We start from the raw sequence: 26755 nt of genomic DNA on the forward strand, positions 1-26755 counted from the left end.
TTATGGAGGATTTGGGGTTTTTTTGCAGACTGAACAGTAAAAATAAAGTCCAGTTGCCTTTATTCTTCACTGGCCCTAAGCAGAATAGAAACGCAAACAAGGTGCTCTGCACGTTCTTGTCTTTTTTGTTGTAGTTTCTTTTGCTTTTTTGGTTGCATTGGTTATTTTTAAGCCTTGTGAGCTAGTAAATCTGCTGCTGTGAAAAGTGACACTTGTATGTTAATATCACTTTTCACAGCCTCCCAGCTTGCTACTCGCTCTGCTGTGAAAAGTGACATTACCAAACATACAAATATAACTTTTCACAGCACTTACACAGCCCTGGCAAGCCTGGAGACAAAGGTGGGTATGGAGGCAGTGGAGCCCCAGGGCAGTGGGGGGAATGGACAGGGAGCTGGTGGAGGCAGTGGGTGCCAGGAGCAATGGGGGGAGTAGGAGTGGCAGCAGGGGCCAAAGTTGATGGAGGCGGGGGGAGGGGGTGAGCTAGGGGCCTGCACCTGCCACGGCATGGCCACGAGCCAGAGCCAGAAAGCTGAACACCCCGCAGCCGGATTCTGTGGCCTGAGCTTGAAACCCCATGGCCGGGGATTGAGCATGTGGACAAAGCCCAGGGCCAGAGGAGGCAGAGTGGGCCAGGTCAATGGGGGGTGGGTGAGCCTGGGGCCGGCCCCCGCTGCCTCACAGCTGGGAACCAGAGCCGGAAGACCCTTAGCCAGATCCTGGGCCCTGGAGCCCTGCGGCCAAGGAATGGAGCATGCGGTTGAAGTCTGAGAAGGCAGCAGGGACCAGAGAGATGGGAGGGAGGAGTGAGACCAGGGCTGGAGCCTGTCACCATGTGGACAGGGGACAGAACCCAAAGCTCAGTGACCGGATTCGAGGGCCAGATCTTGAAACCCCCAGGCTGGAACCCAAAGTCCCATGGCCTTGTCCCTGCAGCAGGGGCCTTGGACTTCACCGTGCTCGAGAACCAACTTAGAAATATCATGAAACCAACTGTCCCCCAGTTCCAGGTCCAGCTGCCCCAGGGGCCACACTCAGCCCCCTCCTCCCTGCCCTCAACCACTGTTCGTTTCATAGAACCATGAGTTCCCTGTGGCACAGAGTGGGTCCCTGCTGGGTCTGCAGCCAGCCCCCTGGGGCACTACAGAGAGAAAGAGAGAAAAGACACACACACACACTTACAGGTTCCCTGCCCCAACTCCTCTGGGTGACTGCAGCCAGCAGGTTGCGATTACTAGGCAGCTGCCCCCTGGATTGCTGTCCCCACCTCAAAGCCATCCAAAGCAGCCCAAGGCAGAAGCTCTCAGCCAGGCTCCTGGGGGCCTCTCAGGAAGATGGGCCAGAGCACTGAGCCACCTGTCTGCAGGCCTCTCAGCTGTTCCTGCCCCAGACCAGATGGGTGGATTGCTGAGTACAGAAGTAGGGGGAGCAGGACAGAGGGGGAGTGGGCGGGAGGGAAGATTCCTACCCTCCAGGGAAGGGGAGTGAGAGAGAGACCAGACCCTCAACTCCAGGCGGCAGCATCAGGACACGGAGGGGCTGGCGGGAACACAGGGGCTGATCCACTAACGAGTCCATAGCATTCAGGGTTATTGACCACGTGGTCTTAGATGCCCAACATAATTATGTGGCACTTCACCCCCTGACTGCATTTACTCTCAGCCCTCCTGGGCAGGGCCATTAGCCCCATTGCACTGATGGGAGTTGAGGGCCAGAGGCAGACTGACTTGCCTAATGCCGCAGGCTCCCTGTGTGGCAGAGCAGGGAAGTGAACACGGGTCTCCCACATCCTAGGCTAGCGGCCAAACTGCTGGGCACCCTGCCTCTGGCCAGTGGCGGCAGGGAATGCAGGCCACAGGGGTCACCTAGGCTGTGAGTAGGCCGAGCTGGGAGCCAGGCTGTTGGGCTACATTTCTAGCTCTGACATTGAGTCACCAGGTGGCCGTGGACATCCAGCAGGGCTGGGGAAAGGCACTTGTCACCCTCGCTCCCAGGGGCAGGTGGGACAGGGTTAAGCAGCTGGTGTCTGAAAGGAGCCTGCAGCACCTTCGGGGCCCCACGCCTAGACGCCACAGCCCCTCCTTTGGTAGAGAGGGCTGGTCTAGATTAGAGGAGAGAGCTGACTCCCAGGTGTCTGCTAACCTCTGGCCCCACCATGACCCCCCCCGGTCCGCCACTCAGCAGGCCCCTGAGCTGAGTGGAGCAGGCTAGATCTCCCGCAGCAGGGGGGAGTGGATGGCCCTAGGAGCGCGGTGCGGGGGGGTGGCTCTCACAGCTGGGCCCCAGTGGCTCCAGGTGCAGCCACAGCCCGTTCTCACTGCGCAGGATCAACTCGGGTTTGCGCCGCACAGGCCTGCTCTCATCCAGACGCACGGCGAAGCGCAGCAGCGTCAGTGCCAGCACCACCTTCATCTCTGCCATGGCAAAGTTCTGCCCGATGCAGTTCCTGTGAGAGAGCCAGGTGTGTCAGCCAGTGCTCTTCGCACGGAAACCACACGCTATATGAGAGCAGGGATGGGGGACCAGGGACAGACACCCCAGAACCCACTGCCCACAGGGACAGACAGACACTAGGGGGAGCCTAACCCCCTCTGGGAGAAGGGACTGATCCTCAGCAATAGCAGCTGGCTCCAGCACTGACCAGAGGCCAACTCCTGTGTATCCCACAATGCTTCATTGCAGTCAGGGTGCCAACAGGGAGCTGCTTGCTGGTGGGCAGCCGGGGGGGAGGGGCGGAGAGGAAGGGGCAGTTCGTGCGGCAAGGGGCTCTGAGCTCGGCAGGCAGGTTACCTGGGTCCAGCAGAGAAGGGCATGAAGGCCAGTGGGGGGTTATTCTTGGAGTTCTCTGGGTCGAAGCGATGTGGGTTATAGACCTGGAGCAGCAAGCACAGGGCATGGTGAGGGGAGCTGGGGGTGGGCTGGGGTCCCTGAGCCAAGGAGGGAGCAAAGGCAGCCCCCGCCCCCAGTACAGCATGGACATCAGGCTCCCCAAGACTGAGCTGCTCACTGGGACCGTGCGCTGGCAGCGGGGATGGTTCTGCCTCCACACAGCACTCAGAGCTGGGCCGAGCCCAGTTACCCAGCCCTGCCCAGTGTGAATGGGGGTGCGACCCTCACTCCCCTTTAGGCGAGCTCAGGGGTGGGAGGGAAGCTTCCTCTCTGGGGAGGGTCGCTGGGAATAGGAAGCTGCTAGACTGCTGGTGTTTCAGCACCCGCAAGTGCCACGCCGGAGCACTGAGTCAGCAGTGACTGAGGGGACAGCGCCACCTACCAAGCCCCCCAATCCTGCCCCTTCAGCACAGCGCCCCCTAGTGCCATGTGAGGCACCGAGTCAGCAGAGACTGCGAGAGGACAGCGCCACCTACCGAGCCCCCCAATCCTGCCCCTTCTGCACAGCGCCCCCTAGTGCCATATGAGGCACTGAGTCAGCAGTAACTGCGAGAGGACAGCGCCACCTACCAAGCCCCCCAATCCTGCCCCTTCAGCACAGCGCCCCCTAGTGCCACGCTGGAAGTAGCCGCAGGGTGGAGTAGAGCCAAAGGGTAGAACAGAGTGACCAGTGATACCTGGGGCTCCGGCCAGACAGCAGGATTGTGATGTGTCCCGTAGATACTGATCAGACAGATGTTCCCTGCCAGAGAGGAAACTGCCTCGTTAGAGAGGAAAGGAAGAAAGAGGGGAGAGGTTGAGCACCTCAGGGGTTATGGGCCCAGCTCTGGTGCCATGCCCCTGGCTGGGGGACAGGGAAGGAGGCTGGTACCTTTGGGTAGGACACGTCCGTCGGGCAGTTTGATGTCCTCAGTGCAGCACCGGGACACGGCCGTGACAGGTGGGTGCAGGCGCAGACTCTCTTTGATGCACATGGTGGAGAAGGGCATTCGGGACAGGTCCTCCCTGCAGAGAGCAGAGCTTAGTGCTGGCCCCAGAGGTGGATGCATGAGGGGCCCAGTGTGAGCCCATGAGCCAGGCACCAGGGTTGGGACAGTTTCGCATCTGCATGGAGCTGGCACTGAGGGGACGTATGACACCGTGAGTGGCGGGGAAGGGGCGAGCACACCTGAGTGGCAGGGCCCTTGGGCATCCGTAAGGGCATGCAAAATCCAGAGTGGCAGGGCCCTCGGGCACTGGGGAGCAGCCTAGGCCCATCTTGCAGGGGAAGCCCTCCAGTTTGTGAGGCTGGCAGATGTGAAGGGACCCCAGCGGGGAGGGGAGGGCAGCAGCTGTGCTAACCCTCACAGGTGGGGCAGGGGCTGTGCTGGGACTAAAGGGTGGGGGAGGCCACAGAGGCCCGGGAAGTGGTGGTGCGGGGGGTCCACACTGCACTGGACAGAGCCAGCACTGCAGTTGGAACAGCCATCTCACCATTCAATCTCCTCTGACTCCTTGTCCTGCATTAAGTCCTTGATCTCCTCGCGGCAGCGCTTCTGGTACTCGGGGTGACAGGCTAGGTTATACAGCACCCAGGAGAGGCCACTGGCTGTGGTGTCATGGCCTGCAGAGAGGCGCCAGTGCAGCATGAGAGCCACCATGCCAGGGGCAGAGAGGGACCATGGAGAGTCCGGGGCTGGAGGGACCCTGCCCAGCTCAGCTCCTGCCAGCACCTCTTCTGAGGCCTTGCTCCCCATGACTTTCTGGTAGTGCCAGCTGAGAACTCCAGGCCCCTTGTGCATGGAAGGTGAGTGGGGTGACTCTGACCATTTGCCCCCTCTAGCGCCCCGCCTCCGTTGCTGAAACTGTCTGGCAGTGCCCAGGGGCAGATCTGTCTTAGCCCCATTTCATTGAAAGGCATACTCAAGTCACTCAGAGCCAAGGACTGAATCCAGCTCTCCTGGCCTCCCCACCAGAGCCATGACATCTGCTAAGACCCCACTGTGACGCAGTAGGGAGCAGGATGGATTGACCTGGGAATGTCATTTAGTTTTAATGAGGCTGTCTGCGTGGGGGATGGGAGAGCAGGGGATGACTTTAGGTGAAGGACGGTACCTGAACCTGTAACCTGAGCCAGGAAGAGGGTGGGGAGTAGACACCTTTGCCCAGGGAGAGAGCCTGCTGGAGGGGTTTTTGGTTTCAGTTTTGGGCTAGCTGGGAAAAGGCAGGGAACCCCAAGTCTGGGGTCTAACATCCTTGCCCCAAAGGGGGACCTGATTGAGAGGCCCTGGTTCTACCTACAAGCCCTGCTTGAGATTGTGTTCCTGTGGTCTAATAAACCTTCTGTTTTACTGGCTGGCTGAGAGTGACGGTGAATTGCAGGAGTGTGGGGGGTGCAGGGCCCTGACTCCCCCACACTCCGTGACACCCATCCCCCCATATGAGGCTGTGAGGTCAGCAGGAGGGCCCCTCATCCCCTCCCCAGGGTGGCTTCTCACCCTCAAACATGAAGGTGTCGGCCTCGGCTGCGATGTCCTCCTCTGACAGGTCCTGGTCGTCCTCATCCTGCACAGAGCACACACTGCTGGACGGGTAACCTGGCTCCCCACGGGGCCCGGCCCACGCCTGCCCCATCTCAGAGCCTGGGAGGATGGGACATCTCGGGGTGGAGTGAACTAGGCCATCTCCCCTCCACCCCAGCCCAAGGAAAGAGGCAGCCCCTGCCCTGCCCCACAGCCCCAGGCCCCAATGTGGGCTCCCCTCCCCCCCATGCCCAGCCTGGCTCTGGAGTTCGAGCTCCCCAGAGGTGCTGGTCCCATGTCGCCAAGTGCAGTTTATATTGCTCCACGCTGAGCATGCTGGGGAGGCAGCTCTGGCTGGGCTGCTCCGGAGAGTTGGGCTAGGGGGCAAGTCCTGGTATGACAGACATCACACAGCACCTTACACCTGGCGACACCCTGTTCGGATGTCAACGAACCCCCAGCTCCCTAGGGCACGGCCTCCCACTGTGCTATCTTGGCCTATAGCAGGACATCAGTGACCTCCCTCTCACCATCATGGGGCAGGCCCCCACCATGTTACCTTGGCCAGGAGCAGGATGTCTATGAAGTCCACTGTCTTGCCCTGCTTGGATTTAAGCCAGGCCTCCCTGCCCAGGCGGTCCAGGGCCTGGTGGCGCCGCTGCACCACGTCGGCTGTGAAGCGGTGCACAGTGTCGCAGGCGCGCCGGAAGCGCCGCCCGTCGGATGTCAGGTGGTACAGGAAGTCCCAGTGCAGGAGCAGGCGGTGCTGGCGTCGCACCACCAGGGAGCTGAGCTCCAGGATGGCCGCGATGTAGTCACTGGTAGTCCTGCAACACAACAGCTCAGCATGTAACTGACAGGCCAGGGTGGGGGATGCGCCCTGATCAGAGCTGGGGGATCCTGGGGGGCTGGGCCTCGCAACATAGTGATTGTGTGTTCTCCCAGTCACAGGATCTCCAGGCTGGCCACGGGATCTCTCAGGTGTCTCTGGCTGCTGCTGTGGCTCAGCCAGTGTGGGACTGTGACATATGACCGGAAAGGGTTAAGCATCCTGCAGGATAAATGACTCAAATTCAGCCATTAAAAATGTTTTTTTTCTATTTACAGATATATTGGTAGAGGTCAACAGTGTAATCAAACTGTCCCTGTCTAGGCTGTATTCTGTTCATTCAGAGATCAAACGAATATCTTAGCATTTAAATGAATTGTAAATGCAGGATATCACTGTATTCCTTTCTCTTTGAAATGTATAGCCAATCATCTGCGAATGGTGGAAAAACAGGCAACTGCCTTATGTTAATTCGTGTAGCTAATCACTGATGATGGACCTACTTCAAAGTCACCCTGATTGCCTATTGTTGGCCTAGGGACTCCGAGCTATCCAAGGCGGCCAGAAGTTGTATAACAGACCCTTGGGTTCTGAGCCTGTTTATCTCAAATCTGCTTGAGGCTTCATGTAGGGGAAACCTAAGTCACAAGGACTGAGATCCTAGTTCTGACAGGACCTCCTTGAATATTCATGTTGGACTATAACCTATAGACTATTTCTGAAAGAACTCTTTGCATCTACAAAGCTATAAATCTGATCCTCAAGAATTATACTCATGTCTGTACGTATACTGTTCTTTTAACCAATTCTCTCTCTCTCTTTTCTATTTTAATAAATTTTAATTTAGTTAATAAGAATCGGCTGTAAACGTGGATTTGGGTAAGATCTGGAATATTCATTAACCTGGGAGGCAACGTGTCCGATCCTTTGGGATTGGTAGAACCTTTTGTTTTATATGATAAATAAGATTTTCATTCATCCTCATCATATCTGACTTGGGTGTCTAGGTGGAGCCCTGAGGCAGGGCTGCTTTAAGGGAACTGTGTTGTTGACTTCTGAGTAACCAGTGAGGTATAACAGAAGCTGTTTTGCACTGACTTGGTAAATCCAAGTATTGGAATATCCACCAGCTGGGGGTTTGCCTGCCCATTCGTTGCAGGTCACCCTAATGGAGTGACCTCAGCTGGCTTCCCTGGGACCCCAGTCACAGGGACATAAACAGTCCCAGACACGGTGACTGTGGGGGCTGCATGGCCCAGGCAAGCTCCAAGGAGCCTCCAGGCTAACACAGCCTGTTCCCTGTGTGCACCATGGACTCTGGGGTGTCAGGGGGCCCCCATCCCCATAGGGCAGCAATGGCAGCAGGGCATGGGGGAGTGGTTGGTCAGTGAGTGCCTGCAGGGGATGAGTGGGGTTCAGAGCACAGCTGGGGCTGGCAAGGATGGAGAAGTGCCCCTCCCCATCAGCTGGACAGAACAGACGTGGGTTTGGCGGGAGCTGATCTCGGACTCCTCCCAAGAGCAGGCTGATGGTGTGAGGAAGTCCAAATAGGGCTCCCCAGGGTCATGGGTCACCTCACTGCGGTAGAGATGGGAACTGACTCCCTGCCTGCCAGGAAACCAGCCACTTTCCCTGTCGCTGCCAGGTGGCTCCAGACCAGCCCTCAGTCCTGTTTCTGGCAATGGGGTCTGCTCTGAACTCGCACACTGTGGGCAGAAATGCTGGGCTCCCAGCACATCCCTCCGCCAGCCCGGGACCCACCTGCACCGGCAGGTCTTGCAGCCAGCTGGCAGTGTCCTATGGCAGGGAGCCAGCATGCACCGGTGCAGTAAATCAGGTACAAGCTGCAGACAAGGGCCCTGCAGTACATGTATAAACTGGGGGCAGGAGGGTTCTGAGGTGACGAGAGCTTCCTGGCAGCGAGATGTGACAGCAGGATCATCCCCCAAGAGAAGCACAGCACAGCCAGGGCCAGCTCCTGGCAGCAGCATCCCAAGCAGGTGCTTGGGGCAGCAATCTGCAAGGGGCAGCAGTCTGTGTGTTTTTGCCCCCAAGCAGCGTGCCAAATTGCCGCCGTGGATGGCTGGGGCAGTCTGTGTGCCGTTAGGGTAGCACGCACGTTTCCGTGGCGGCGGCAATTGGGCAGCAGCTTCTATGTTCAGCTGTCTGCTGCAGCGCAGCTTCTGTTTCCCGTCTTCCGTCTTCCGACGGAAGACAGAAGCTGCTGACGAATTGCCGCCACCGCAGAAACACAGGTGCTGCCCTAATGGCACACGGACTACCCCCACCGTCCGCGGCGGCAATTCGGCGCGCTGCTTGGAGGCAAAAACAGTAAAGCCAGCCCTGAGCACAGCCAGGCCGACCTCACGGGCATTCGCAGACAGACCAGCGAGTGGAAGCACCAAGCACCAGCCTCTGCCCCCTGAGCTGAGGAGCTCCACCCCCAGTGCTGACCAAAGCCTGGTGCAGCCACTACAGAAACCCCCCCACCCCCACCCCAACACCTCTAGACTCACCTTCCCTGGAAGGCCCTCTGCTCCTGCTCAGGCTGGCAGTAACACCCATACAGTTCAGGGACCCATTCCATGAATCCGGACGGGCTCGCTGGAGCCAGGCCAGGAAGGGAGGGATTCTGCAGCCCATTTTCCCAACTCTGACCTCCCTCAATGAGGGGGCTCCCACTCTCGGGTCAGTGCAGGGCCCTGCTGGGGCAGCTGCCCCCGTGTCACTCACTCCTGGCAGTTGCTGTTGTAGCTGAAGACGCATTTCTGCAGACTGTCCAGTGTCATTAGGCTGACCTGTTCAAACATGTCCAGGGAGGTGGAGCCTGATGCCACCAGCCTGCGCCACTTGGTCTGTGGGAGAACAGTGCCCGTGAGACTCGTACCCGAGCAGCTGCCTGCAGGGACAGCACAGCAGAGCCCAGTGCCCACGCAGTGCAGGTGGGCCAGCGTCAGAGACAGGCAAGCAGACGGGAGTAGGTTAGTGGACTGGTGCAGTGACAAGGCTGAGCATATGGTTGGGACAGGTGCAAGAGCAGTGGGCAGGCGGGCGGGTAGGGTATCGGTGCAGTATATGCTCTGGAGTGAGCGGGGGGTGCAGGGCCAGGGGCACAGTGTAGTGATGGTGCAGCACATGCCACAGGAGGAGGGCAGAGTCACGGGCAGGCTGTGGGTAGCAGGGTGCCAGGGCAGCATGTGCCCTGGGAGGGGCCAGAGGCACAGGCATGGATTTGGTGCTGTGGGGGGAGGGGAGGTACTCACATGCATGATGTCAGTGCTCTGGTTGAAGATCTTCACGTAGGGCTTCAGGATGTCGAAGTGGAAGGCTGGCGTCAGCATGCGCCGGTGTCGCACCCATTTTGCACCATTGCTCAGCAGCAAACCATCCCCTGAGATGACAGGCACTCAGCTCAGAGCCTGGTAGCCATGGCAGAGATCCCATAGCCCAGGCCTCCAGCAGCCCCCAGGTCACAGCCAGCTGGGGTGCTCAATGAGAACCAACCTCCCTGGTGCATGTTAGGCAGCCACGAGAGTGTGCACGTGTGTGCAATGCGTGCATGGAACGTGGGTGGGGGTGTGAGTGAAATATGTGTGGTTTTGGGGACACATGTGGGCATGAACATGCAGGTGCACGTGTACGTGCAGGTGCGTGGTGGGCTGTGCAGAGAGGTGTGTGCGCATGTCAAGGTCTGTGCGTGATCCTGTGCACACCCATGTGCTGGTGCTCACAGCTATGGCATGAGTAGCTCCAGCTCCACACCAACGTAAGGACAGACAGGCTGGGTCAGCCCAATGCTCCATCCAGCCCCATGTCCTGTCTGCTGACAGTGGCCATACCCCCTTAGTCACCTCTTTTCCAAGCTGAAAACTCCCAGTCTTTTTAATCTTTCCTCATACGGAAACTGTTCCAAACCCCAATTCCAATATATCTTTTTTGAGATGGGGCAACCACACCTTCACGCAGGATTCAGGATGTGGGTGTACCATGGATTTATATAGAGACAATAGGATATTTTCTGTCTTATTATTTATTCCTTTTCTAACGGTTCCCAACATTCTGTTTACTTCTTTGGTAGATGCTGCACATTGAGTGGATGTTTTCAGAGAACTATCCACAATGATGCCAAGATCTTTCTTGTGTGGTAACAGCTAATTTAGGCCTCATTTGTTGTACGTGTAGTTGGGATTATGTTTCCCAATGTGTGTTACTTGGCATTTATCAGCAATGAATTTCATCTGCCATTTTGTTGCTCAGTCACCCAGTTTGGAAAGATCCTGGAAACTCTTTGTAGTTTGCTTTGGGTTTATCTTGAGCAGTTTTGTATCATCTGCAAATTTTGTCACCTGTTTACCCTCTTTTCCAGATCATTTATGAATATGTTGAATAGCACTGGTCCCAGGACAGACCCCTGGGGGGCACCATTATTTACCTCTCTCCATTCTGAAAACTGACCATTTATTCCTACCCTTAGTTTCCTGTCTTTTAACCAGTTACTGATCCAGAAAGGACCTTCCCTCTTATCCCATGACAGCTGACTTTGCTCAAGAGCCTTTAGTGAGGGAACTTTGGTAAGTCACCCCCCTTCCCTTGGTTAGTCAGGGACCACGATGAGGTAATGCTCACCTGACCCCGAGGGGGGTGGGGAGCATAGCCAAGAGGGAAGAAAGAACATGATAAAAGGGAGAGATGTTTGCCAGACTCTTCCTCTCTCATCCACCTTCATCTACAAATACCACCACCAAGTGACTGAAGCGTTGCTCAAAGGAGAGAGCCTGGCTAAAGATCAACCAGCCAGCCTGTGGTGAGGAGCATCTAAGTTTGTAAGGGCACTGAAAGTGCTAAGATCAGCTTAGAATGTGTTTTGCTTTTATTTCATTGGACCAAATCCAACTTGTTATGCTTACATTTTAAGTGATTATAATCAATCTTTGTAGCTAATAAATGTTTGTTTATTCTACCTGAAGCAGTGTGTTTGGTAATAATAATAGGAGATATACCTATCTCCCAGAACTGGAAGGGACCTTGAAAGGTCATGGAGTCCAGACCCCTGCCTTCACTAGCAGGACCAAGTACTGATTTTTGCCCCAGATCTCTAAGTGGCCCCCTCCAGAATTGAACTCACAACCCTGGGTTTAGCAGATGTGACGAACTGGGAATGTTCTTAATGTTTCTCTGAATACTGTGTTGGTGCCTCAGTGTCCCCATGGCAGTTCTTAAGTATCTGGCAGAGCAAAGGGCCAGTGCACCTAAATGCCTGACCCTCTGTCTCCTAGCAACTGATGGCCTGGGCCCCTCCTCTGCAAAGGTGCCAGCTGAAGGTGTTGGAGACAAAGGGATCAGGTGACCTCCTGGCCCGGGAAAGGGGCTGAGGAGAGAGGAGGGGCTGGGAGTGGTGGTTAGTCTGGAGCTGGCTGGGGCCAAGGGTGGAGGGCAGACCTGGGGGTCTGGCTCACTGCCCCCCAGAATGGACCCAGCCGAGGGGTCCGGTTCGCTGTATCTACAAGCTCTGTTTTAGACCCTGTTCCTGTCATCGAATAAACCTCTGTTTTACTGGCTGGCTGAGAGTCACGTCTGACTGCAAAGTGGGGATGCAGAACCCGGTGGCTTCCCCAGGACCCCGCTGGGGTGGACTCGCTGTGGGAAGCGCACGGAGGGGCAGAGGATGCTGAATGCTCCAAGGAGAGACCCAGGAGGTGAAGCCGTGTGAGCTTCTTGCCCTGAACAAGTCTGCTCCAAGGGAGAGGAGGCTCCCCAAAGTCCTGACTGGCTTGGTGGGGAGCAGTTCCAGAGCATCGCCCGGGGACTCCGTGACAACTGGTGGCAGCGGTGGGATGTACTGCACCCCGTGAATGGCGCTGCTTGCAGTAAGTGACTGGGGAGCAGTAAAACAGAGGAGGGATAATGAGGACCAGGCATGCTGAAGGCTCAGAGTGGGACGGTTTCAGGGGGCAGTTAACCTCTGGGAGTGTGTGACCAGCGAGAAGGACTGTTGGAGTAACGGGGTCCCCCTGAGGATTGCAGCGAGCAGTCTCAGGGGCGGAGGAGCTTGCCGCTCGACCCTGGGAGAGAGAAGGATTTTTGCAGTAGCAGGGTTTCCCGGGGGATTGCAGGAGCAGTCCCAGGGGCGGAGGAGTCTGCAGCTCGACCCTGGCAAAGAGGTGGTGATCACGAGAAGGGCTGGCACACCAGGGGTTCTTCCTGGAAACCATGGGGGAGCCAAGAGCACACAGGCCTGTGAGTCCAGAGCCACTTGGGAACGGTGAAGTGATGGCCTATCACCATCTCCTTGAGAAGGACATTGTGATCCTGTGCACAAAGAGAGGGTTACGCATGGGGAAATTCACCAAGGCACAGTTAATCGTGCAGTTGGAGGAAAAGGACCGCTCTGAGGAGCAGATTCCTGGCCCAGATGGGGCTACAAGAGGATCTGAGAGCAGCTGGAGCATCAGCCAGGCATCCCCGGGAGTCTGGTCCCCAATCAGACGAGGGTCTTCACGATTGGGTTCCCTATCAGGAGATTGGAGACGGATGGGATGGGAGCAGAGCCCGAGAGAGCAAGAGGACCGTGAGAGAGAGCAAGAGCCCGAGGAAAAGCTGCAGGAGAAGCAGCAGCAGCGTGGACTGGTGATGGTGGATCAGAGAGACATAGGGGGCTGCCCAGGGGTTAGTGGGGAAACACGCCTGCGGGGGCGAGACCCTGGGACAGAGAGAACTGTGGTGGTGCAGCCCCAGATGCTGAGGGACTGTGGGACCTGGGTGAAGTTCCCTGGGGTGAAGCCCCTCGCCCTGCCTATGGCCCAGATCCCTGTGCAGACCCAGGAGGGGTTGGGCTGGCTGGTCGTTGGGGTTCTCCAGGATATCGGCTGGGAGGCCCTGTTGGGGGGTGACTGTCTCCCCATGGGACAGGATCCAGGCCCCGCTCCTGTAACGGCTGAGGGTTTGAATTCAAATCCAGGGAACCAATTGGCTAGGATGGAAATGGTCAGTGAAAATGCAAATGACCTGGCTGGCAGGGGGGAGGGGCTGCAGGGCTCAGGATACCTGCCTACCTATAACCAGCCCCCTGGGGCTGAATGGGAGGGAGAGATGCTCCCTGCCCCCCTGCACACCGGAGTGGGGGCTCATGCTGGCTCTGATGCTGTGACCAGAGCAAAGAGCTCGCTGCCTGGCCCCACTGGGACAGCAAGGGCAGTGCTGAGCACGGGGGCAGCTGAGATCCCAGCTGAGTGGGGGGACACCCGGGCAGGGCAGGTCAGCTGCCAAACAGGTTTTCCTGGTCCAGACACGCTGCTGGGAAGTGATTACACAGCAGGGAGGGAGCTACCAGGGACAGGGCTCAGGGGGGCTGCGACCCCAGGCCCAGCCAGCGAGAGGGAGCAGGTCCCACTCCCTACCCCAGCCGCTGAATCCCAGACCGAGCTGCAGAGGGATCCCTCCTTGAAGAAGCTGCAGGAACTTGCTGGCCACAGCGCTGCAAACCTCCGTGGGGAAGGCTGCAGGGACAGAGTCCTGCAGGAGGAGGGATTCCTGTACCGGGAATGGGCTCCCCAAGGGGAAGTAGAACTGGGGGGAATCGGGAGACAGCTGGTGGTGCCCCAGGAATCCACAGGGTTCTTCCCGTTCGAGCTGCTGGATGGGAGGAGAGTGAGGGGACCCCTGAACCTGAAGAGGGAGGATTGGGAGGAGAAGGGGGAAGACCCCCGGGGGGATCTCTTCGCTGAGGTGGGAGACAATCTCCCCATCAGGTGTTTCCCATTCAGAGTCACTGGGAAAGCAGCCCAGAACCTGGAGAGAGAGGTCAGGGACATGCTGCCTTTAGATGGGATCCAGCCATTTTACAGCCCATGGGCCTCACCCGTGGGGCTGATCCCCAAGGGAGACAGGATGATCTGGTTTTATGGGGGCTATCAGAAGCTTAAAGCCATCACAGTGTCCGATGCCGACCCCATGCCTAGGCCTGGGGAGATTCTAGACAAGCAGAGGGAGATGGAGAACTTGGCCCTGGCAGACACTGATAACATGTGCATCTTTAGCCAGACCTGGGAGGAACAGGTGTCCCAGGTGAAGAGGGGGCTGGGCTGCCTCAAGGAGGTGGGACTGACCTTAAAAGCTGGAATGTGTAAGGGGCGACGGCAAAGGTGTTGTGTCTGGGCCACAAAGTGGGAAGCAGCTGCCCAAGCCCAAAGCTGGCCAAGGCCAAGAGGGGGGCTCTTAAGTGCTGGGAGAAGACCCCGTCCCAGTTTGAACCCCAGAGGTATTGGGGTAGCAAAAGGGTTCAAGCCACATAAACCTTCCCACATGCGGCCTGCAAGTGCCATCAAGCACACCCGACCTAAGGGAGGGCGTGAGACTGGACTGTCCTGGTGTAACTCACACCAAGGAATGGGAGAGATGCTGGGGCATCCATGGGAACGCTGGTGGGTTCGAACTTCCCCAGGTCACTGGCAGGAGTGACCTCGCTCAGTTCGGTCTCGAAGGGGGGAGAGATGTGACGAACTGGGAAAGTTCTTAATGTTTTCTCTGAGTACTGTGTTGGTGCCTCAGTGTCCCCATGGCAGTTCTTAAGTATCTGGCAGAGCAAAGGGCCAGTGCACCTAAATGCCTGACCCTCTGTCTCCTAGCAACTGATGGCCTGGGCCCCTCCTCTGCAAAGGTGCCAGCTGAAGGTGTTGGAGACAAAGGGATCAGGTGACCTCCTGGCCCGGGAAAGGGGCTGAGGAGAGAGGAGGGGCTGGGAGTGGTGGTTAGTCTGGAGCTGGCTGGGGCCAAGGGTGGAGGGCAGACCTGGGGGTCTGGCTCACTGCCCCCCAGAATGGACCCAGCCGAGGGGTCCGGTTCGCTGTATCTACAAGCTCTGTTTTAGACCCTGTTCCTGTCATCGAATAAACCTCTGTTTTACTGGCTGGCTGAGAGTCACGTCTGACTGCAAAGTGGGGGTGCAGAACCCGGTGGCTTCCCCAGGACCCCACTGGGGTGGACTTGCTGTGGGAAGCGCACGGAGGGGCAGAGGATGCTGAATGCTCCAAGGAGAGACCCAGGAGGTGAAGCCGTGTGAGCTTCTTGCCCTGAACAAGTCTGCTCCAAGGGAGAGGAGGCTCCCCAAAGTCCTGACTGGCTTGGTGGGGAGCAGTTCCAGAGCATCGCCCGGGGACTCCGTGACAGCAGGTCAATGTTCAAACCATTGAGCATCCCTCCCTCCCCTCCAACTTGGTTTGAAGTGTGTCAGAGACTCTCCTTGGGATAACAAGCCTGGTACACGTCAATTTCTTTGTTACACTGACGAACTTATATAAACATGCAGACTCCAGTGGGCATAACTAGACACTACAAGACAAAGGTTCCTGGGGTTGTATCTGGGACCGGATATATTGGTTAGTGTCATTCAGTTGCACTGTCCAAGGAGCATTTACATGCCAGAGGCTGTGCGTGAACAGCCCAGGAGTGGGGGTTCTCACAGCAGAGCAGGGTAAGGCTGGCTCCCAGAGTCAAGGATTGGAGTGACCTAGCAGATCACTGGTCTAGATAACACCAGAGGGGAACATCACACCCTCCTTTCCCCACAAGCCCGTCCCCTGAGGTCTGGGCCCCATGACACCAAGCACAAGATCCAAGCCCAGAAGAAAGCGCACTCACCCAGCCAGGGCTTCAGGAAGCCGTAGAATATGTAGTCCTTGGGCGCGATGGCAGCTGTGAGGGAGACCAGAGATGGGGCAGGCCTGGGTGTTAGTGCTGAGACACACACACGGCACAGGGGACAGTAATGGGGTTCACCCCAGCACTCGCGCTCAGACACACATGGCAAGGAGGGTGGTAATGGGGCAGACCCTGGTGCTAGCACTCAGATACAATGGCACGGGGGGCTGTAATTGGGCACACCCCAGCGTTATCGCTCAGACACACAGAATGTGGGGCGGTATTGGGGTGCACCCCGGTGCCAGCGCTCACACACACATACACGGACCAGGACACAGGGAAAGAGTGCAGGGCTACTAGTATCAGAGCCCCGGCTGGAGCTGCAGGACCTATTAGTCTGGAAACGGGCAGCCACAGGAATGTGGGTCTGTCCAGCACCCGCCTGCTCCACTGGCTGTTTCCTAAGGAGCGTTGGAGCATCCCCCTGTGAAAGGAGCCCCCGTCAGACAAGGCAGAGCCCTGCTGGACACCCTGCTCCAGGCTCCTCCCTAGCAGCCAGGAGGGCAGCTGCTGGGGCAGCAGGACAGGCTCAGCGAACAGGGTGAAGGAACCACACGACAGGGATCAGGCGCTGAGCCACCAGGCCCCTCACGCAGAGCAGGCTCTGCTCCGAGCGAGTCACCGGGCAGGCAGGACATCGGGCACAAGCAGCATCTGCAGCCTGGGCCAGGCTTGCAGAGCGACAGACACGCTACTTGGGCAGTCACAGACCGCGGGAGCTCAGCAGACACATGGGGCCTTCACAGTACAGAGCTTGGCATCTTCAAAGCTCCCTATTTATTAGTTGTAATCCCTGGCTCTGGGAGCAGGGTGAGGATCCTGTGGCCATAGCAGGGTCTGAAGAGGAGTAGGAGCCAGGACTCCTGAGTTCTATTCCCATCTCTTCCACCCACTCTCTGCACCATTCTCCAGATTTCCCCTGACATCCCACTAGTCTCATGGTCATGCACTCCCACAACGGTATTTGCCCCACACTCTCTGCTCCCCCCCCCCCCCCCAAGAACATTGGCCATTTAGTCCTTATGAGACACCCTGACCTGTTTCTCCCCTGCATCACCTCCCTGATTGTTCCCTTCACCCCACAGCCCTGCTGCACCCCCTTCAGGATCATGGACTGAGCTGATGAAGGGTGGGTGTGTGTGTGTGTCCCTGAGCTGGCAAGATGTTATCAGACCCACTGAGCTGCCCCTACTCACCTATCACCAGCCCCAGCAGCCAGGGATGCCGGCAGGGCTGCAAGGAACCTTTGTTCCCATGGGTCACTGTCCCAGAGGCTGATGGCAGCACCAGCTGGGCTGCAGCCAGGGGGACATGCTCCTCTCAGGACGCTAACGGCTGGCTACAGCCTCTGTTCCAACCCCTCTGGGGCCAGGGGAACTCACTAAGGACCCTGGGTTGGCAGCAGCCATGTGCTGAGCCGAGCTCAGCCTGAGACCTGAGCCGTTCCCCAGCTCTGAGAGCCGGACAGCTTCCTCCTCAGCCCTGTGGAGGAAGTCTGGTCTCAGCAGCCAGTCCTCCTGGCCGGGGGCTTTTCTAGGGAGCAGCACACACAACAGATAGTTCCAGGAGCCTGCTGGGAATCCAACCCCTGCTGAGCTCCAGGACAGTTGGATGGACGGACACACAAACTCCTGGCGCTGGGGCCACCCTCACTACCTGACTCCAGCAGCACGGGTTTAACTGCCTCTGGGTGGAAGAGCCGCAGAATGGGAAGCCAGGGGCCAAACCACCAAAGGCAGGAGTGGCCATAGCGCCCGACGAGCTCATCAACGCACTGCATCCCTTCCTCCATGTTCTGACCCTACAACAAGGAGCCATGGGTTAGCCATGGGCCAGCTGAGACTCCGGCCAGGGCGACATGCTGGGCCCAGCGCCTGACTCAGCCCACTCAGCTCCCCCCACAGACGCACTGCTGGCTGTTCTCAGAGTGCCCCCAGCTTCATTTCTAATGGGGGAGGGGAAACTGCTCTAACCTGGCAGTAGGTTGGACAGGGCCCACTTGGGCTCCCTGTGTTATCGCAAACATGGGCTCCCAGCTGTTCTCTGTGCAGAGCTGAACCCGGGGGCATGAGCCCTCAGCCCTGGCATGAACTAGCTACATGCATTCACACAGCCCCGACACTGCACCCCTGCCCTGCACTTCTCTGCCATCCAGCTGAGCTGAGCAGGAGATTGAGTGCCGAGCAGCCCCACTGGACGGGGGGCTCCTGAGCCCTGAAACACCCCTGTCCTGGTACAGTGACATACAGCTCTGCTCCAGGGAGCAACTCTCTCCGCTCAGACCCAACCACTGGCTTGGAGCACTAAAGCCAGACCTCCCCCATCTGCGTCCTGCCAAGCCAGCCTGGCACTGAGGAAGAGAGCTGGACTCTGTTCCTGCTGCTGCATCAGCAGGGCCGGTGCTACCATTTAGGCAGCCTAGGGCGCCAGAATAATTGATGGGTGGCATTTTGCCAGAGGGGGCGGCAGGCGGCTCCGGTGGAGCTGCCGCAGTGGTGCCTGCGGAGGGTCCGTTGGTCCGCGGCTCCCGTGGAGCTGCCGCAGTCGTGCCTGCGGAGGGTCGGCTCCTCACGGGGCTCCGGTGGACCTCCCGCAGGCACGACTGCGGCAGCTCCACGGGAGCCGCGGACCAACGGACCCTCCGCAGGTACCACTGCGGCAGCTCCACTGGAGCCACGGGACCAGCGCGCGGGGCAGCGAAATTGCTGTCCGCCTAGGGCGCTCAAACCCCTAGCACCGGTCCTGTGCATCAGCAACAGGGATTGTTTACAAAGTTTCAGCAGATGGAACTGGGTCCCTGGGCACAGCCCCTAGCCGCTGGAATGGGCAGCAGTTCAGGGATGAGCAAACAGGCCCCCGCTTAGCTCCACGTGCCCTTGGCTCGGCAGGCCCAGACACCACTTGGAACAGAGCTAATTGGAAAGAGTGGTAGCAGTACATTAAGTGGAACAGAGATGTCACCTCTGCAAGGGGGTAGGAGAGGATAGAGCAGGAGCCCCCAGGTCAGACAGCACCAACCAGGCCGGGGACTGGACTCCTTCGGAGTCTGGCTTCTGCTTATTGCACGTCCCCCTGCAGTGCACAGCCCCAGTAACTCGCTCAGCAGGGCAGTGTTAGGGGTGCAGAGCTGCAGCAAACCCTCACCCTCTGCTACACCTGGTGACTCCTCTCAGTACCAGGATGATTGGCACTACGAGAGACACCAGAGCACTGGGCAACCAGCCCTAGCAGGGGCCACTCTCCATGGGTGGCAGGGAGGGGACAGGGCCAGGATAGGCTCCCCACATCACTGATCATTGCTGGCCATCACTATCCTGCCTCTGGAGTGTTTCCGTGTCCTCCCCATGGGGCCCCAGCTGCTCCTGCAAGACCAATGATGACACAGGTCCCCAGTGGGGAGGTGGCTCTGCTTGCTGCCCCCAAGCAATTCAGCCAGGCAGTGCCCTTGGCCCTGCTGCCCAGAGTGTCTGAGCCATCACCCTGCCCAGGCTGGAGGGGCCTTTGTGGTGTAGCAGCTCCTGCCGGGTGCTGTCTTAGGTCTGCCCTGCATGGCCGGGTCCCTCCTCCTGCTGTTCCCAGGAGCCCGGGCACAGTGCTGATGGAGCTGAGAGCCTCAGTCCCGGCTATGGACCATTGGCTCTCCATGCAGGAGACAGCCAGTCTGCGCTCCCTGTGCCCAGGAGAGGAACTGCTAGTGCTCAGTGGCTCTGGTGGGGTGAGGGCTTGTCCATGGCTCCCTGGCAGCACCAGGTGCAGTGGGGGGTTTGCCACAGGGGCACCATCTCCTCACTTCTAAAGGTGGAGCAGTAGCTGTCAGGAAGCTCACAGCCTGCAGCCCGTGGAGGCGCTCTGCCTGCTCCTGCACACCTTCTCCCACCCCTCCATGGGGCATCACAGGACTCAGACCCATCCCTTATGGCAGCAGGGAGCTTCTGGGTGCCCCTGCATCCAGAGGGTAGCAGGAACTGGCTGGGCTGGACTCCTCAAAGCAGCAAATGACACAATCTCTCAAGAGCCAACCAGGAATCAGCCCATACCAGGGCCTAAGGAAGACCCCGCCATGAACACTTGGCCCCCACAGCTACATAGCCCCATTTTATTCCCCTGCCTCCCTGCACAGAGCACATTGACTGCCTTTGCCCAGGGTGAGCTGGTGCAGACACTGGTCTGCAGCAAGAGCAGTAGGGAGCTGGAGAAGCTGGACTAAGGCAGCCCATCCTCTGGGGGGATCCAGAGCTGCCTCGGAGGAAGGGGATTCTGCAGAGACCAGCCCGGGTCCGATGGGTTTTCCAATGTAGCACGGCCCCTCGAGACAGACTAAAGCTTCCTGGGGCTGCCTGGGCAGAGCTGTCCCACAATGAAGCAGGGAGGCAATAGCTCTTCCCTCCACAGTGCCCCCCACCTCCAATAGCACAGTGACAGCAGGGGAGGAGTCTGGGAGGAGCCACCAGAACAACTCAAGCTCTGGAAAATCTGCCTCTCTGGGGAAGGCTATCGGAGCCCAATGGATTTAATTTCTTTAAGAGCAGGAAAAGAGGTGCCTAGACACCAGCTACCAGCCCCTCCCTGGGCAGGGACGCCTGGCAGCAGAGGGCTCTGCCATCCAGCAGACAGCAGCTGAGTGAGATCCAGCAGGAACAAACTCAGACTGGTAACGCCGTTCAAGTGTTTAACAGGGAGGGGAATGAGCCCTGGGAACAACTGGAGATGGGCTGTCCCTTTGTAATGCTCCCTCCAGCCAGGAGCTCGGGGCTGGCTGCAGGGAGCTCTGGGGAGGGTCTCTGGCTTGTGTGACACGGGCAGTCAGATTAGAGGAGCAGAACGGTCCCTCCTGGCCTGACCCACCCTGTATTCAGCTCTGGGCCCCCTGGAACCCTCTCTACAGTAATCCAATCCCAGCAGCCAAGGCCAGAAGAGGCTGCTGGGCCCCCACAGTGCAGAACCCAGAGGAGAGCAGCCAAGGTGGCAGGGAAGGATTGGTTCACCCGGGCAGGAGTGTCAGTTGAGCCAAGGAGCCTGCACTGATTATGTATGAGAACATGAGGGTTACAACCCACAGGAGTGGGGGTGGGGGGGGTGACCTGGAGCAGAGCGAGATCCAGGCTGGACAGTGCAAACTGAGGAACTATTGCTGGGAGAGGCTCATTAGCGCCCCAGGCAGATTGTCCCCTTTGGTGCCTTCCCCAGGGCTCTGGTTGGGCTGCTCTGCAGGGCCCCAGGTGGCTGGCTCCCAGCCCTACCCTGGGGAAGATCAGGACAACCTTCTTACCGGCATGATGTCACACTAGGGATAAGAGACTGACTGGGAGCCCTCTCCCTTGGGATGGTCACAGCAGCCTGGCCAGGTCCCTGGAGAACACACTGCTGAGGCCAGTCCTGCATAGGTTCCCCAGGGACAGGTTAGAGGGGCCCAGGTAGTCTTTCCCATCTCTGGCCCCACAGGTTGCGTCTACACTGCAATTAGACACCTGTGACCTGCCCACATCAGCTGACTCAGGCTCCAGCCTGATCACAAATGTCTATACTGCAGTTTTACAGCCCTGAGCCTAAGTTCTGGGACCCCATGGGGGGGGGTGGGGAGGTCCCAGAGGCCAGGCTCGAGCCCCAACCAAAATATCTACACTGCAGTGTAAAGGCCTGTCATAACTATAAAGGGAAGGGTAACAACCCTCCTGTGTACAATGCTATAAAATCCCTCCTGGCCAGAGGCACCAAAATCCTTTTACCTGTAAAGGTTAAGAAGCTCAGATAACCTGGCTGACATCTGACCTAAAGGACCAATAAGGGGACATGATACTTTCAAATCTTGGGGGCAAGGGGGGGGGGGGAAGGCTTTTGTTTGTGCTCTTTGTTTTGGTGGTGTTCACTCTTGGGACTATCAGTTCATGTTCTCCAAATCTTTCTGAACCAGTCTCTCATATTTCAAACTTGTAAGTAACAGCCAGGCAAGACGTGTTAGTTTTCATCTTTGTTTTCTCAACCTGTAAATGTTCCTTTTGCTAGAGGGTTTACCTCTGTTTGCTGTAACTCTAAACCTAAGGTTAGAGGGGCTTCCTCTGGGCTCTGAGTTTGATTACCCTGTAAAGTTATTTCCATCCCAATTTTACAGAGATAAACTTTACCTTTTCTTTAATAAAATTCTTTTAAGAACCTAAATGATTTTTCAGTGTTTTAAGATCCAAGGGTTTTGGATCTGTGTTCACTAGGACTAATTGGTGAGGGTATACTGTCAAGCCTATCCAGGAACAGGGGTGTAAGGACTGAGGGAGGGGAGGAATTAGTCTCACATCTGCCCAGGAAAGGAGGAGGGTTAGGGACTTGGAACTCTGCCTTTCCCCAACTATTTCCCAAGTGGCTCTCCCCTAAGATTTGAAACATGCTTGGTGGTGGCAGCTTACTGTTAACCTAAGCTGGTAAATAAGCTTAGGGGGCCTTTCATATGGGTCCCCACATCTGTGTGGAGAAGGAAGCCTGACACAGCCTCACAGCCCAAGCCAGCTGACACAGGCCAGCCACGGGTGTCTATATGCAGTGCAGACATACCCTCAGAGTCTTACCCCTCCACCCCAGGAGCCAGCATACCTGAGGCTGTTGTGATCGGCTTGAGGTAATCAGGGTGCACCAGGAACAGGACTGGTAGGAAGGGCCCCATCCATATCACAAAGGCCTGGGAGAATGTAGCCACTGTTTGGGACACCAAGCTCAGCCCCTCCTCACCAGGTATGAACTGCAGGAGGGACAGGGCAGAGTTAATATAGGGTAGGACTGGGTCCCTCCTGGAGTCCAGAGCAAGTCAGTGCACACCAGACGGGGCAGAATCAGATCCTCTGATCAGAGGCAGGGATCTCCCCACTGCCACGTGCAGTGCCGCACCAAGTGTATCTGTCAAGACCCTCACCTCCTGAGCACGGCCGATGCCTGATATCACGGTACATGGTGATTGTGGCAAGGGCATAGCCAGCTAACCCTCTCTGCTCCACAGCAAAGGCGATCGAACAGGCTCAGCGGCCACTCACCACCAATGCAGGCAGAGCCACTGGGGTGCAGCTGGCTGGCAGGGGTGGCACAGGGCTGGGCCAGGGAGCATGGCAGGGGCAGTGGTAAGCAGAGAGGCTTCTATGGATTGGTTCCCTTAGAGCCCCCTGCCACTGGGCAAGTGTCTGGGCACCGGAGTCCAGAGTCACCCACCAGGGCACATCCCACACTCAGCCTTGGGCCCTGCCTGGAGAATGTGGCATTTGAGTGCAGGCCACTGGGTGGGTAGGGGGCCATTCACCCACCCCCACTCTGCATGTGGGCCAGAGCCCCAGCTGCCCCACCACTTCCACCCCATTCAGTGCCAGAGATGGTGCCCAGGGGCCTGCTGTCTCAGGGGTGCATCAGAGCCAGCAGCCATAGGAAGGGCCCGATCCACAGCAGGATGGGAACAGCAGTGTGACCGATGCCTCTGACACCAGCTTCCTCATTGGGTCAGGACATTTGACTGAGTTCAGACACTGCCCACTCTGGTGCCAGACAGGGCGTATGCTGAGAACCTGGTGGAGCTGTCCCAGGACCCTTGTCTCCTACCCCTGCTTGGTCTCAGCCCCATTCCCACGTGTCTGATGGACGGGCACGACTCCCTGAGCGACCTTCCAGGCCATGCACCGGCTAGGACCAAAACTCTTCACCTGGGATGGAGGGAGAGGCCTGAACCAGCAAAGTCACCTACCCCCAGCCCTCTCAGGGAGTATTCCACCAGCCCCTCCCTTGGGGTGGGCAAGGGTGGCTCCTCCCAGCAGGGACCAAGCCATGTCTCAGTGGAGGCAAGGAGTAAGAGGGAAGAGAAGACACTCACCCCCTCCCCACCCCCATGTGACATGACCTACCATTCCCAAGTGTCCCAGCAGCCAGTTGCGACGCGGGGGCTCTGGAAAGCAGCGCAGCCGCTGGCAGTTCACATAGTAGCGGTGCCAGGAGTTCCCGAGCTGCAGGAGGGTGCGGAAGAGCAGGGCCAGCAGGGCAAGGAGCAGGGCAGAGATGGTGTAAGCATGGATGGGGGTCCGCTCCAGGCTCAGCAGCTCCAGCACCCAGTCCGTGAACGGCAGCATCCTGCGGGGAGAGACAGGGCATTACCAGGGTGAACTGCCACTGGGTCCCTTTGTGACAAGCTGTATGTTACTGAGCTACTGAGAGGTAGATATGCTGGAGGGTAAGGATAGGGTCCAGAGTGACCTAGACAAATTGGAGGATTGGTCCAAAAGAAATCTGATGAGGTTCAACCAGGACAAGTGCAGAGTCCTGCACTTAGGAAGGAAGAATCCCATGCACTGCTACAGGAAGGGGACCTACTGGCTAAGCAGCAGTTCTGCAGAAAAGGACCTAGGGGTTACAGTGGACGAGAAGCTGGATACAAGTCAGCAGTGTGCCCTTGTTGCCAAGCAGGCTAACAGCATATTGGGCTGCATTAGCAGGAGCATTGCCAGCAAATCAAGGGAAATGATTATTCCTGGCTATTCGGCACTGGTGAGGCCTCATCTGGAGTATTGTATCCAGTTTTGCGCCCTCCACTACAGAAAGGATGTGGACAAATTGGAGATAATCCAGCAGAGGGCAATAAAAGTCATCAGGGGGCTGGGGCATATGACTTATGAGGAGAGGCTGGGGGAACTTGTTTAGTCTGCAGAATAGAAGAGTGAGGGGGGATTTGATAGCAGCCTTCAACTACCTGAAGGGGGGTTCCAAATAGGCTGGAACTAGGCTGTTCTCAGCGGTGGCAGATGACAGAACAAGGAGCAATGATCTCAAGTTGCAGTGGGAAAGGGGTAGGTTGGATCCCCCACACAGCCAATAGCCCTTCCTGCTCCCCAGAAGCAATGTGTGTGTGTGGGGGGGGTCTCATATCCCACTCTCCCCCCCTCCCAGATTCCTGCCAGGGTTTTATATTCACTGCAGCCACCTGACTCTTCCCTAGGGCACAGGCCTGGGGTCTGTAAAACTGCCACAGAGCTTCCATGGGTGGGCAGGGTACTTGGCAGCAGGGCACCAGCTCCCTCGACCCTTGCCATGCTGCAGAGGGGCCAGTGCTCGCACGTGCCCTCCACAGTGCCCACAGCCCCTCTTCCCGGCTCACCTCTGCTGCACAGCTGGCTCCTGCTCCCTCCCTCCACCCCCCCACCTGCACATAGCTGGCTCTAGCCCTCAGGGCTCAGCACCTGTCCCACACCTTCTGGGCACAGCTGGCTCCTTTCCTGCCCTTCCCCCCTGCACACTCCAGCTCAGGGCTGCTGCACAGAGCTGGACCTTGCCCCAGCTGCCTGGAGGCTCTGCGCGGTTCCCTCACAGCCAGAGCCTCTCCGAGACCCTCATGCATGCAGCTGGCTCTGAGTTTTTACTCCCAGCGCCTCCAGCTCCTGCCCTCCTCCCCCCATAACAGCTGGTGCTGGGCTCTCCGGGGAGGCGGCACAACAGCCACTCCCTGCCTGCCTTCCCCAAAGCGACTCAGGTGCAGCAACTGGTCTTTCCCAGGCCCTGGCTTCCTTACCTGCCTGGAGCTCCCTGGACACCAGCTGCAGCAGCCTTTCCCTTGGGTCCAGGGCTGGCTCTAGGTTTTCTGCCAACCCAAGCTCAGGCGACGCTGGGGCTTGCAGACAGCGCTGGAAGCTGAGAGAGTGATGTCATCTTCTCCCAGCACCCACAGGGGCTTTACCCCCTCCCCCACCCGGCCACACAGAGAAGCCCCAATATAAGGGGTGGCACAAGGCAAAGCAGCAGCCAGTGCACAGCTGAGGCGTCCGGCTTGACTCACCCTCTCCTCCCCAGGTAGTGGCTGGGCCCTGGCAGCTCAGCATCCCGGGGCTGGGGCTTTCCCTTCCAGCTTGGGCCACGGGCACAGCACCCTCACCCCCTCTAAGTGGCACAGCTCTGAGCGTGCAAGTGCCCCAAAGAAAAAGCTGGCCAGAATGACACCTCTGGAAATGTGCCACCCCAAGCAGTTGCTTGCTTTGCTGGTGCCTAGAGCTGCTCCTGCTTGGGTGCTAAAGCCTGCCAAGTCTGGTGCTGCCAAGGAGGGACTTCCCAGGCTAGCATCCCAGTGGGCTGTAACCTGAGGAGCAGCTCCCTGCTAGAGTCAGTCTCCAGCTGCTAGGAGAGAGACTCCTTAACCTGGCATCCAGAGTCACTCTAGAAACCAAAACTCCTTTGTCTCTGGAGCACCTGCCCTGAACCCCACTGCATACCACTAGAGCGCTTACACTGGGCCCCCCACCCTCAACAGTAACGGGGCACCCCCACTCCCCCCCCCCCAGCCAACAGCCCTCCCGGCCGTGCAGGGACATCGGGGCATTCGCTTCCGCCAGGACCCCTGTTCAGGAGAAGCCCCGGTGCCACCCCCGGGCTGGGCCATGCGGAGCCCTGCCCGGGTAGGGGACGAACCAGAAGCTCCACTCACCCAAACCGGACACGGACACCAGAACTCACAGCCCACGCGCGAGGAGCGGCCTTTATAGCCAGGCGGGGCGGGGCCCTGGGCCAGGAGGGGAGGCGGGGCCGGGCCCTGGGCCAGAGCGGGGGCTCGGCTCGTTTCAGCTCGGCTCGGCTCGGATCGGCGGGTGGCGGGCTCCAGGCTGGGATACGATCACCCCGCACTGGGGTCCGCTCGGGTCGGGGTGTGGCTGGGAGCGGCCGCAGCCCGGGACCATCGCTTGGCTCCAGCACCGGCAGAGCCCGGCCACCAGCTCCAGAGAGCAGGGGCCACAGCTCACCCTCCAGCCCGCAAGGCCCGGGAGCCACCTCTGCTCTTGCATCAGCAGCTGACGTGTCTGCCCGGTTCCATCCGGGGGCACCTGTGCAGCTGCTCCCA

The 26755-nt window shown here is 58.2% G+C and overlaps 1 protein-coding gene across 1 annotated transcript; it reads right to left on the bottom strand.

Moving 5' to 3' along the window:
* On the bottom strand, window positions 1-26414 carry LOC127035681 (ultra-long-chain fatty acid omega-hydroxylase-like). The gene is given in 14 exon segments (XM_050925901.1): window positions 1-2261; window positions 2263-2446; window positions 2791-2873; window positions 3567-3631; window positions 3761-3894; window positions 4363-4492; window positions 5367-5433; window positions 5950-6217; window positions 8953-9074; window positions 9483-9610; window positions 15856-15909; window positions 22498-22642; window positions 23784-24006; window positions 26345-26414. Coding segments are annotated over 13 exon segments (1656 nt in total). The 5' UTR covers window position 24006; window positions 26345-26414; the 3' UTR covers window positions 1-2207.
* Between the last annotated feature and the right edge of the window lie 341 nt (window positions 26415-26755).

Source organism: Gopherus flavomarginatus, chromosome 16, assembly GCF_025201925.1.
Source record: "Gopherus flavomarginatus isolate rGopFla2 chromosome 16, rGopFla2.mat.asm, whole genome shotgun sequence".
In the NCBI taxonomy this organism is placed as follows: domain Eukaryota; kingdom Metazoa; phylum Chordata; order Testudines; family Testudinidae; genus Gopherus; species Gopherus flavomarginatus.